Source organism: Somniosus microcephalus, chromosome 8 (assembly GCF_052327205.1).
Source record: "Somniosus microcephalus isolate GS21.2 chromosome 8, FLI_Smic_1.0, whole genome shotgun sequence".
NCBI classification, from domain to species: Eukaryota; Metazoa; Chordata; class Chondrichthyes; order Squaliformes; family Somniosidae; genus Somniosus; species Somniosus microcephalus.
This window is the reverse complement of record NC_140994.1, coordinates 262,104,895-262,117,111: the sequence shown is the minus strand read 5'-3', so window position 1 is coordinate 262,117,111 and position 12,217 is coordinate 262,104,895. Positions and strand designations below refer to the sequence as shown.

At 48.1% G+C, this 12,217-nt stretch overlaps 1 protein-coding gene across 1 annotated transcript in view; it reads right to left on the bottom strand.

The window, feature by feature from the left end:
* The window catches only part of tnip1 (TNFAIP3 interacting protein 1), a 105,782-nt gene that overhangs the window by 30,857 nt on the left and 62,708 nt on the right, over positions 1-12,217 (bottom strand). The window contains exons 4-6 of the mRNA XM_085996201.1: positions 11,505-11,602; positions 6,936-7,004; positions 176-370 (exon numbers count right to left, since the gene is read on the bottom strand). Coding sequence (XP_085852327.1) covers positions 176-370; positions 6,936-7,004; positions 11,505-11,602 — 362 coding nt within the window. The remainder of the gene's footprint in view (positions 1-175; positions 371-6,935; positions 7,005-11,504; positions 11,603-12,217) is intronic.

Genomic DNA, 12,217 nt, shown 5'->3' with positions numbered 1-12,217 from the left:
TTGATGGGACAGTGTAGAGGGAGCTTTACTCTGTATCTAACACTTGCTGTACCTGCCCTGGGAGTGGTGGATACTGAAATGGGAAATGGCTCCATTCCACAGCGCCCCGATGAAGCAGGTAAAATGCCATTAACCCGTGCCCCGGGGATGATAGATGGCGACTACTGCCCCCTACCTGTAGGATGGTGGTCTTGTACTCGTTCTTCTGCACTTTGGAAGAGAGGCGGTTGAAGTCGACGGCCATTCGGCCCAGGTGGGCTAGCAGCTGATTCTGGTTGGTCTCCTCGGCGAACATGCTCAGTGAGCTCTCCAATCGCTGCAGGTGAACGGACAGGTTCCCATCTTCAGTCGCCAACTGTTGCAGCACATCCTGAACCGGGGCGAGGCAGAACAAGACACAGTCACAACCAATCACAGCAACGCCTTGTCAACAACAACCACCGGTATTTATACAGCATCTATAACGCAGTAAAATGTCCCAAGGTGCTTCACAGGAGCGATTATCAAACAAAATTTGACACCGAGGCACATAAGGAGATATTAGGACAGGTGACCAAATGCTTGGTCAAAGAGGTGGGTTTTAAGGAGCATCTTAAAGGAGGAGAGGCGGAGAGGTTTAGGGAGGGAATTCCAGAGCTTAGGGCCCAGGCAGCTGAAGGCACGGCCGCCAATGGTGGAGTGATGGAAATCAGGGGATGGTCAAGATGCCAGAATTGGAGGAGCGCAGAGATCTCAGGGGTGGGGGGGGTTGGAGGAGGTTAGAGAGATGGGGAGAGGAGAGGTCATGGAGGGATTTGAAAACAAGGATGGGATTTTTATTAATAAGACATTGCCGGACTGGGAGCCAATGTCGGCCAGCGAGCACAGGGTGACGGGTGTTCGGACACAGGCAGCCAAGTTTTGGAAGTGCTCAAGTTTATGTAGAGTTGTCAGACGACAAACCCCCCAGGTTAGCCCAGCGACCGGGATGATATTTAGCTTCCTGCCCTTCCTCCACATCATTATTTTGGCATCTTTCATTCCTTCGTTCTCCCATTTAAACCGCTGATTTGATTACTTTTCTTAAATAAACATTGCACAGACTTCCTGATTCATTGTTCTTTTTCCCCCCCCCAAACCACCACACCTCACAGAAAGCTCCTTTATCCTGAATGGAGTCACTATTCTAGTCATGGGAACATAACAGGAGGAGGCCATTCAGCCCCTCCAGCCTGTTCCGCATTTCAATTAGATCACGGCTGATCTGTATCCTCTCTCCACCTGCGTCAGCCGTGGCTCAGTGGGCGGCACCCTCGCCTCGGAGTCAGAAGGTTGTGGGTTCAAGTCCCACTCCAGAGACTCGAGCACAACAACCTAGGCTGACACTCCCAGTGCAGTGCTGAGGGAGTGCCGCACCGTCGGAGGTGCCGTCTTTCAGATGAGGCGCTAAGCCGAGGCCCCGTCTGCTCGCTCAGGTGGACGTAAAAGATTCCGTGGCGCTATTTCAAAGAGGAGATGGGGAGTTCTCCCCGGTGTCCTGGGGCCAATTTTTAATCCCTCAGCCAACATCACTAAAAAAAAATTATTTGGTCGTTATCACATTGCTGTTTGTGGGAGCTTGCTGTGCACAAATTGTTTTTCTTTTTTAGTGATGTTAGTTGAGGGTTAAATATTGGCCCCAGGACACCGGGGAGAACATAAGAAATAGGAGCAGGAGTCGGCCATTCGGCCCTTCGCGCCTGCTCCGCCATTCAATGAGATCATGGCTGATCTTCTGCCTCAACTCCATTCACTGGCCCTATCGCCATATCCCTTGATGCCCTTACTAGTCAGAAATCTATCGACTTCTGTTTTGAATATACCCAATGACTGAGCCTCCACAGTCCTCTGGGGTAGAGAATTCCAAAGATTTACCACCCTCTGTGTGAAGAAATGTCTTCTCATCTCAGTCCTGAATGGCCTACCCTTTATCCTGAGGCTGTGGCCCCTGGTTCTAGACTCCCCAGCCAAGGGAAACATTCTCCCAGCATCCATCCTATCAAGCCCTGTAATAATTTTGTATGCTACAATGAGATCCCCTCTCATTCTTCTGAATTCAAGAGAATACAGGCCTAGTTTACTCAATCTCTTCTCATACGACAGTCCCGCCATCCCAGGAATCAATCTCGTGAACCTTCGTTGCACTCACTCTATGGCAAGTATATCCTTCCTTAGGTAAGGAGACCAAAATTGTACACAGTACTCCAGGTGTAGTCTCACCAAGGCCCTATATAATTGGAGTAAGACTTCTTTACTCCTGCACTCAAATCCTCTTGCAATGAAGGCCAGCATACCATTTGTCTTCCTAATGGCTTGCTGCACCTGCACATTCACTTTCAGTGACTCATGTACAAGGACACCCAGGTCCCTTTGAGCGTCTGCATTCCCCAATCTTTCACCATTTTGGAAATACTCTGCCTTTCTGGTTTTTCCTACCAAAGTGGATAACTTCACATTTAGCCACATTATAATTCATCTGCCATGTTCTCGCCCATTCACTGAGCCTGTCGAGATCCCCTTGAAGCCTCTTCACATCCTCTTCGCAACGGACACTGCCACCTAGATTTGTGTCATCAGCAAATTTGGAAATGTTACATTTAGCCCCCTCATCCAAGTAGTCCCCTCATCCAAATCATTGATATAGATTGTGAATAGCTGGGGCCCAAGCACCAATCCTTGCGGTACCCCACTAGTCACAGCCTGCCATCCTGAAAAAGACCAGTTATCTCTACTCAAATCAAATTCAAATTCAAATGCTTTATTGGCATGAAAGTTTACAGAGAACCATATTGCCAAAGCTTACATAGCAAAAAGGTACATTTTCAAACATTCTGTAGGTGTCAATCGATTTGACATTTGTTGGGTACATACAATATTACTTTTAAACAATATTAATTTTAAACAGTCTTTGTACTTCATTTGGTACGTTCAATATTAATTTTAAACAGTCTTAATTTTAAACAGTCCTCAGGTTGTGACATGTTGTTACATATTTGGCCCCAAGGTATGGTCTGTCTCCTTCTCCCAGGACTAATCTCAATTTTGACAGGTCATCCAATTCCTTGAAATCTGGGGTTGTTTGGCTTAGCTTGTTGAATAATATGTTTCTTGATGTGTTGAATTTTTCGCATTTTAGGAGGAAATGCATTTCTGTTTCAACCTCGCCGGCCAGACATTGATCGCATATTCTATTCTCTCTAGGCTGCCAGGATTTCTTGTATCTGCCTTTTTCAATTTCCAGTTGGTGGTCGCTTAGTCTGTACCTGGTGAGGGTCTGTCTCTGTTTTGTGTCTCTGATGGTCGTGAGGTAGTCTGCCAGTTTATATTCTCTTTTTAGGGCCCGGTAACATTCTAATCTGCTTTGGCTTTCGGTTATTTTGTTCCAATGTTCCAGGTAGGTTTCTTTGCATTGTTTAATGATTTGGTTCACTCGGATTGGTGTTTGGACGGCTGTGTTGGTCTGGGGCTGGTCAGGGTCCGGCTGAGTACTTAGTTTCAGTAGCAGCTGACTCAGGGGACTCTTTTCTGGGTTTAGCTCTTGGGTCTGAAAGGCTTTGAAATGAAGGGTGTCTGGGGAGCTAGATTTGAGGTGATTTAGGAAGTTTAGTGCTCGTTTTTGGATGTTTATTATCAGTGGGTATCTGCCTAGTTCGGCTCTGCATGCATTTGTTGGCGTTTTTCTTTGGATGCGAAGGATGCTTCGGCAGAATTCTGCATGTAGGGCTTCTATTGTGTGTTTTTCCCATTTAGTGTAGCTTTGGTGATTTATCGGGCCCCATACTTCACTACCGTACAGTGCAATGGGCAGGATTATGCTGTCAAATATTTTGAGCCAGATTTTGATTGGGATTTGGATGTTGTAGAATTTTCTTTTTATTGCATATAGGGCTCTTCGGGCTTTTTCTTTTAGTGCATTCACTGCTATGTTGAAGCTCCCTGATGCTGTAATAGTTAGACCAAGGTAGGTGTAGCTCATAGTGTGTCCTATAGTGGTATCACTGAGGGTAAACTGGTATTTGTTTTCCTGACATCTGGGCCTTTTTTGAAAAATCATGATGTTGGTTTTTTTTTAGATTTACTGTTAGAGCCCAATTTTGGCAGTATTTGTCGAGTAGGTCTAGTTTTCTGTTTTCTTTGTTTTCTGTCTGTTAACCAATTCTCAATCCATGCTAATATATTACCCCAATTCCATGTGCCCTAATTTTGTTCACCAACCTCATGTGGGACCTTATCGAAGGCCTTCTTAAAATCCAAATACACCACATCTACCGGTTCCCGTTTGTCTACTCCACTAGTTACATCTTCAAAGAACTCCAATAGGTTTGTCAAACAAGACTTCCCTTTCATAAATCCATGTTGACTCTGCCCAATCTTACTATTAGTTTCTAAGTGCCCAGTTATTGCATCCTTTATAATAGATTCCAGCATTTTCCCCAACTACTGATGTGAGGCTAACAGGTCTGTAGTTCCCAGTTTTCTCTCTCCCTCCTTTCTTAAATAGTGGGGTTACATTTGCTATCCTCCAATCTGCAGGAACCGTTCCAGAATCTATGGAATTTTGGAAGATGACAACCAATGCGTCCACTATCCCAATGGCCACCTCTTTCAAAACCCTAGGATGTAGGTCATCCGGTCCTTGAGATTTATCGAATTTTGCTAGTGCTGTTTTTTTACTAAATCGTTTCTTTAAGTCCCTCATTCTCGCCACACCCTTGGTGTTCTTGTATTTCTGGGAGGTTTTTTGTGTCTTCCCCCGTGAAGACAGAAACAAAGTTTTTATTTAATTTCTCTGCCATTTCCTCATTCCCCATTATAAATTCTCCCGTCTCTGCCAGTCTTTTCCTTTTCACATACCTATAGAAGCTTTTACAATCCGTTTTTATATTTTTTGCTAGTTTGTGCTCATATTCCATTTTCCCTTTCTTTATCAATTTCTTGGTCCCCCTTTGCTGATTTCTAAAAAGATCCCAATCCTCAGGCTGACTGCTTTTTCTGGCAACTTTATAAGCTTCCTCCTTTGACTTAATACCAGCTTTAATTTTTTTGTTAGCCATGGTTGGATCACTTTTCCTTTTGGGTTTTTATGCCCTAGAGGAATATATGTTTGTTGCAAATTATGCATTATTTCTTGAATGTTAGCCATTGTATGTCCACCTTCATACCTTTTAGTGTAGTCTCCCAATCTACCATGGCCACCTTGTCCCTCATACCTCCCCTGCGCTTCTTCGAAATAGTGGCCGTGAGATCTTTTTACGTCTATCCGAGAGGGCAGATGGGGCCTCGGTTTAATAACTCACCATAAAGACGGCACATCCGACAGTGCAGTGCTCCCTCAGTACTGCCCTTCCGACAGTGCGGCGCTCCTTCAGTACTGCCCCTCCAACAGTGCAGCGCTCCCTCAGTACTGCCCCTCCAACAGTGCAGTGCTCCCTCAGTACTGCCCCTCCAACAGTGCGGCGCTCCCTCAGTACTGCCCCTTCGACAGTGCGGCGCTCCCTCAGTACTGCCCCTTCGACAGTGCGGCACTCCCTCAGTACTACACCGGGAGCGTCAGCCTGGATTTTGTGCTTGGGCCTGATGCCCACCACAGTCAAATACCCAGCCAAGGCTCGTACATGAAGAATGCCTGCTCTGTCAAGGTGCCATACGCCAGTAAAGCATCATCGCCTCCAGGGGAGGGAGACTCTACACCTAATCCACAGGCTATTGAGTTTGACTTGCGGATTACAACCAAGATTCAGGAGATTCGGTGTGAAATAAGTATCCGGCAAAAAAATAGTTAAAGAGCAGGGTGGATATGCTTGAACTGTATAAACACTAGTTAGGCCGCAGCTAGAGTACTGCGTACAGTTCTGGTCACCACATTATAGGAAGGATGTGATTGCACTAGAGAGGATACAGAGGAGATTTACGAGGATGTTGCCTGGGCTGGGGAATTTTAGCTATGAGGAAAGATGTCACATGACCCAGTGTGTAACATTGCTAACTGACGGCTGGCAAACTCCATGATTCATCAATTAAGCAAAGTCAAAATTCCCAGAATTACCCCAGATTTATTTCAACAGAAAATTGTGAATCAAGAGTTCACATGCAACTGAGAGAAAAAAAAGTCTTGAATGAATTTGCATTCCTGTAGCGCCTTTCACCACTTCAGGACGTCCCAAAGCGCTTCACAGCCAGGGTAGTCACTGTTGTAATGTAGGAAACGTGGCAGCCAATTTGCCCACAGCAAGCTCTCACAAACAGCAATGTGATAATGACCAGATAATCTGTTTTTAGTGATGTTGATTGAGGGATAAATATTGGCCCCAGGACACCGGGGAGAACTCCCCCCTGCTCTTCTTCGAAATAGTGGCCGTGGGATCTTTTACATCCACCCAAGAGAGCAGACGGGGCCTCGGTTTAACGTCTCGTCCGAGAGACGGCACCTCTGACAGTGCCGCACTCCCTCAGCACTGCGCTGGGAGTGTCAGCCTAGCTTTATGTGCTCTAGTCTCTGGAGTGGGATTTGAACCCACAACCTTCTGACTCAGAGGCGAGAGAGAGAGAGAGAGAGTGCTACCCACTGAGCCTGATCAACACTCGCCGTCTAAACTCGCCTGAACGGGCTCGCGGAGGAGATATCGGCGCCCATGGAAACATGGCACCAGGTTCATTTGGGGAAAGTATTTAAAGGAGCAGATGGGAACCTGGGCTTTATAAATAGACGCAGAGAGTGCAAGAGCAAGGCAACCTTTAGAAATCACTGGTTAGGCCTCAAGCTGGAGTCTTGTGTTCACCGCACTTTAGGAAGGATGTCAAGGCCTTGGAGAGGGTGCGGTGGAGATTTACTAGAATGGTACCAGGAATGAGGGACTACAGTTACGTGCAGAGACCCCAACAAACCCGCCCCCCCACCCGATACAGCTAACACTCACCTCACTGTGCGCTTCCTGTGGCTCTTTCTTGTCACCCAAACTCACCACTTCAAACTCGGAGGATGAGCCCTTTGAAATGAAAGACCTATATTTAGAAAGGCGCTCCGAGACATCACAAAAAGAGCGTTTCACACAGAATGAACAGAGTTTAAACGCAGTCACGGTCAGGCGGACAGTCTGCGGCCATTCCCTTCCCCAGTAAAAGCAAGGAGGAGATGAATCAGCTTTAAATGTTGGGGGGGGGGGGGGGCCTCTGGATGTTGGGTGAAGTAGGAACTGGGAAGGATGTCAGGAGGAACACCCAGTCAGTCACTGAATCGTGTCACAGGATCTTCGACATTCACCTGATCACTCGGGACAGTTCAAGTATAAAATTATGAGGGGCCTAGATAAAGTGGATAGAAAGGACCTATTTCCCTTAGCAGAGGGGTCACAAACCAGGGGGCACAGATTTAAAGTAATTGGGGGAATGTTTAGAGGGGATTTGAGGGGAAATGTCTTCACCCAGAGGGTTGTGGGGGTCTGGAACTCACTGCCTGAAAGGGTGGTAGAGGCAGGAACACTAACCACATTTAAAAAGTACTTGGATGTGCACTTGGGATGCTGTAGCCTGCAGGGCTACGGACCAAGAGCTGGGAAGTGGGACTAGGCTGGAGAGCTCTTTGTTGGCTGACACGGACACGATGGGCCAAAATGGCCTCCTTCCGTGCTGTAACTTTCTATGATATCGCATCTGAAGGTCAGGACCGCACAGGCACACGCACAGGTGTCAAGGAGCAGTCAAGGATCCCGAGAAAAAGACTTGCATTTCTATAGCGCCTTCCACGACCTCAGGACGTCCCAAAGCGCTTTACAGCCAATGAAATACTATTGAAGTGCGGTCACTGTTGTGATGCAGGGCTACAGGATAGGGCGGGGGGGGAGCGTGACTCGCTGAAGTGCTCATGCAGAGAGCCGGCACAGGCTCGACGGGCCGAATGGCCTCCTTCTGTGCTGTAACCATTCTATTCTATGAAGGAAATGCAGCAGCCAATTTGCGCACAGCAAGCTCCCACAAAGAGCAACGCGATAATGGCCAGATCATTTATTTTTTTTAGTGATGTTGGCTGAGCGATAAATATTGGCCCCAGGACAACGGGGAGAACTCCCCCACCCCCCCGCTCTTCTTTGAATAGTGGCCGTGGGATCTTTTACGTCCACCCGAGAGAACCCTCCGTCGAACGTCTCATCCGAAAGACGGCACCTCCGGCAGTGCAGCACTCCCTCAGCACTGCACTGGAGTGTCGGCCTAGATTTTGTTTTTGTGCTCGAGTCTCTGGAGTGGGACTTGAACCCACAACCTTCTGACTCAGAGGCGAGAGTGCTGCCCACTGAGCCACAGCTGACAGAGAAAGGGGACACCCACACAACTGCACGGTCTGATTCGCCATCATCGCGTCAACTGTTTTTATATTAAGACCGCAAGAATTAGGAGCAGGAGTCGGCCATTCGGCCCCTTGAGCCTGCTCCGCCATTCAATAAGATCATGGCTCATCTTCGACCTCAACTCCACTTTCCCGCCCGATCCCCATATCCCGAGATTCCCCGAGAGTCCGAAAATCTCTCGATCTCAGCCTTGAATATACTCAACCAATATTGCCGATTGACAATTTCTATTTGATACCAGATTAATAAATAAGCAGGGTACAGTAGTGTAGTGGTTATGTTACTGGACTAGTAATAGAAACATAGAAGATAGGAGCAGGAGTAGGCCATTCGGCCCCTCGAGCCCGCTCCGCCATTCAATGAGATCATGGCTGATCATCCAAATTCAGTACCCTGTCCCTGCTTTCTCCCCATATCCTTTGATCACTTTAACCTTAAGAAATATATCCAACTCCTTCTTGAATATATTTAATGAATTGGCCTCTACTGCCTTCTGTGGTAGAGGATTCCACAGGTTCACCACTCTCTGGGTGAAGAAATTCCTCCTCATCTCTGTCCTAAATGGCTTACCCCTTATCCTTAGAATGTGACCCCCGGTTCTGGACTCCCCCGCCATCGGGAACATCCTTCCTGCATCCAGTCTGTCTAGTCCTGTTAGAATTTTATAAGTTTCAATGAGACCCCCTCTCATTCTTCTAAACTCCAGCGAGTACAAGCCCAATCGACCCAATCTCTCCTCATACGTCATTCCTGCCATCCCAGGTATCAGCCTGGTGAATCTTCGCTGCACTCCCTCCATGGCAAGAACATCCTTCCTCAGATAATCCAGAGGCCTGGGCTAATGATCCAGTACAAATCCCACCGTGGCAGTCTGAGATATTGAATGTTAGTTTATATAAAATGCCGGTCTCGGTAAAAGTGACCATGAAGCTGTTGGATTGTCGTAATAGCCGATTGGTAGGAGTGTGGAACTCCCTCCCACAAAAAGCAGCAGGTGCTAGCTCAATTCATAATTTCAAATCCGAGATCGATGGTGACATGAATCTTGTCATTTATGTGGAAATTACTTATGAAATGATACTGGGCGGCCTGCTGGTGGCGCTGTCCAGGGAGAGTATAAATACTCGGGCATGGGCCCAGCTTGCTCAGGACATTCTTTAACAGGAACTAGTGAAGGACACAACTAGATCTCCATGTTGTGAAACAGTTGATTAAAGCCTTGTTTAATACTCAGACCAAGTGCCTAGTAGTTTTCTTACATCAGATGGATTTTTGCTCGACAAGGGCAGTAAAGGGATTATGGCACCAAGGCGGGTGGGTGGAGTTAGGATACGGTTCAGCCACGATCTCATTGAATGGCGGAACAGGCTCGAGGGGCTGAGTGGCCTCCTCCTGTTCCTAATGTGCTTTAGGGAAGGAATCCGGGCTTCCTTACCCCGCTCTGGGCCTGTGTGCGACTCCAGTCCCACACCAACGACTCTTAACTGCCCTTTGAAGTGGCCCAGCGAGACACTCGGCCGTATCAGCACCTTCTCACGGCAACTGGGGATGGGCAATAAATGCCGGCCTTGCCAGTGACCCCCCACAACATCCTGAGAATTATGATGTTTTATTAAATGAATGAGCAACAGACAGCTAATTACTTTATACTAAAGGCGCTTGGAAAATATTTTTTTCCAAAAGTTTAAGCAATTGTGTTTGCAAGGTGAACAGGCCTCCTGTCGTACATGAACTATTTCAGAAGGAACCTTTTCTCTCTCCATCTGTGGGAACCACCCGGCTTCCACTTGCTAACTGCCCACACTCAGCAGTCATAAAACCAGGAACTACCTGGGAAGGGAATCACGTCCCAGGTCCCAGACCCCAGGCCCCCAGACCCCCAGGCCCCGGATCTCTTCACTTTGTGGAGTGCTGCTATCCAGAGAGTGGCTCTCCACTAAAACATTGGTTGGGATCTTGGCCCTTGACAAAAAAAAAAGTGAGGGACACTCATTGAAACGTATAAAATCTCATTGAAACCTATAAAATTCTGACCGGGCTAGACAGACTGGATGCAAGGGAGGACGATAGCAAAATACTGCGGATGCTGGAAATCCGAAATAACAACAGAAAATGCTGGAAAAACTCAGCAGGCCAGGCAACATCCGTGGAGAGAGAAAGAGAGTCAACGTTTCAGTTCTGACGAAGGGTTTCGACCTGAAACGTTGACTCTATTTCTCTCTCCACAGATGTTGCCTGGCCTGCTGAGTTTTTCCAGCATTTTCTGGATGCAGGGAGGATGTTTCCCCTGGCTGGGGGTTCTAGAACGAGGGGTCACCGTCTCAGGATACGGGGTAGGACATTTTGGACTGAGATGAGGAGGAATTTCTTCACTGAGGGTGGTGAACCTGTGGAATTCTCTACCACAGAAGGCTGTGGAGGCCAAGTCACTGAATATATTTAAGAAGGAGATAGATAGATTTCTAGACACAAAAGGCATCAAGGGGTATGGAGAGAGAGCGGGAATATGGTATTGAGATAGAGGATCAGCCGTGATCATATTGAATGGCGGAGCAGGCTCGAAGGGCCGAATGGCCGACTCCTGCTCCTATGTTTCGATGTTCTATGACACATCCAGATGGGCTGGCTCATTGGGGTTGGAGCCCACGTTTATGTCACCGGCCCTCATAGTTTGACTTTTTAAAAGACCCGGGCATCTTTCTGGTGAATGAGAGGAGACATCAAGATCTCCTGTATCCAGACCAGAATCATTACTGGTAGAGATTGACTTCCCTGCCAAAGAGAGACTCGGAGGGGAGGGCCGAGGCCCAGGGCGTAGGAGACCACCAGGGTAGGAACAAGTAGGAGAGGAGATGAGGGTTATCAGGAAGTAGGCATTACGTGACACCAAGTTAGAGAAAAGGAGGGCCAGGAAGGGGTTGGGAGGGAGAGAGTCCCACAGACAGGAGACACTGGGAAAGAATGAGAAAGAGGAGGAGACGGGGGGAGGGGGAAGGGGGTAGGAGGAGACTGGGCGATGGAACGGGGCGATGAGGGGAGCTGCGGGGAGGAGGCAGTAGGTCGGAGAACTTGGAGCTCGGGACGGAGTTCAGAGTTCAACACCCAGAGCACCAGAAGCTGACCCTTGGAGGGTTCAATACTCACACTGGACGAGGGCTTCTCTTCAGCCTTGGCCTCAGACTCCCGTTTTCCACCACTGTCCAAGTCACAATGGTGCTGCTGTGCGGAGGCTGGAACAGAATCTACAGCAAACAAAAGTTTCATTAGTGTCGGAGGCAGGGCCCGAACTCAGCTCATCTATCACCAAACCCTTAAAAACATGATGTGTAAAGTACTCTGCATGTATACCTACAGTCCCCATGGGGGAAAAATTCAGTTGTTTGCGCCTCCCGTTAGCACCTTAAGAGGGTGCCAAGTGGGGCGCAAAGCAACTAGCGCCCGGGCACTGCGATGTTTGCGCCGCTCGCGAAATTAACTAGACATTTTGCGGCGGCGCTAAACACTACCGCCACGATCTCCTGCGCCAGCAGATCGTGACGTCAGTCGACTGCGCAACGCCCCGGACATTGAGTGGCACCCCCGGCCTTACCGCCTGCTGCTAGCAACGACAGGTTTAGGGGTGCGTTTTGCAGTCGGGAAGGGACTGGGGGAGCGCTATTTAAAGGCGACCGCTTTCTGCCTTTTTTTGTTGGTGACATTTTTGCACCACGCATTCTGAGAGAGAGAGAGAGAGAGAGAGAGACTTCTGGAGAGATTCAACGCTGTGTGAAGGAGTTTTGGGTACTGAGCAGCACTTTGCAGGTTCATTTTGATTTGCCCTTCCTTGTATCGATTTAGAAGAGACTGTGGGGGCTGCA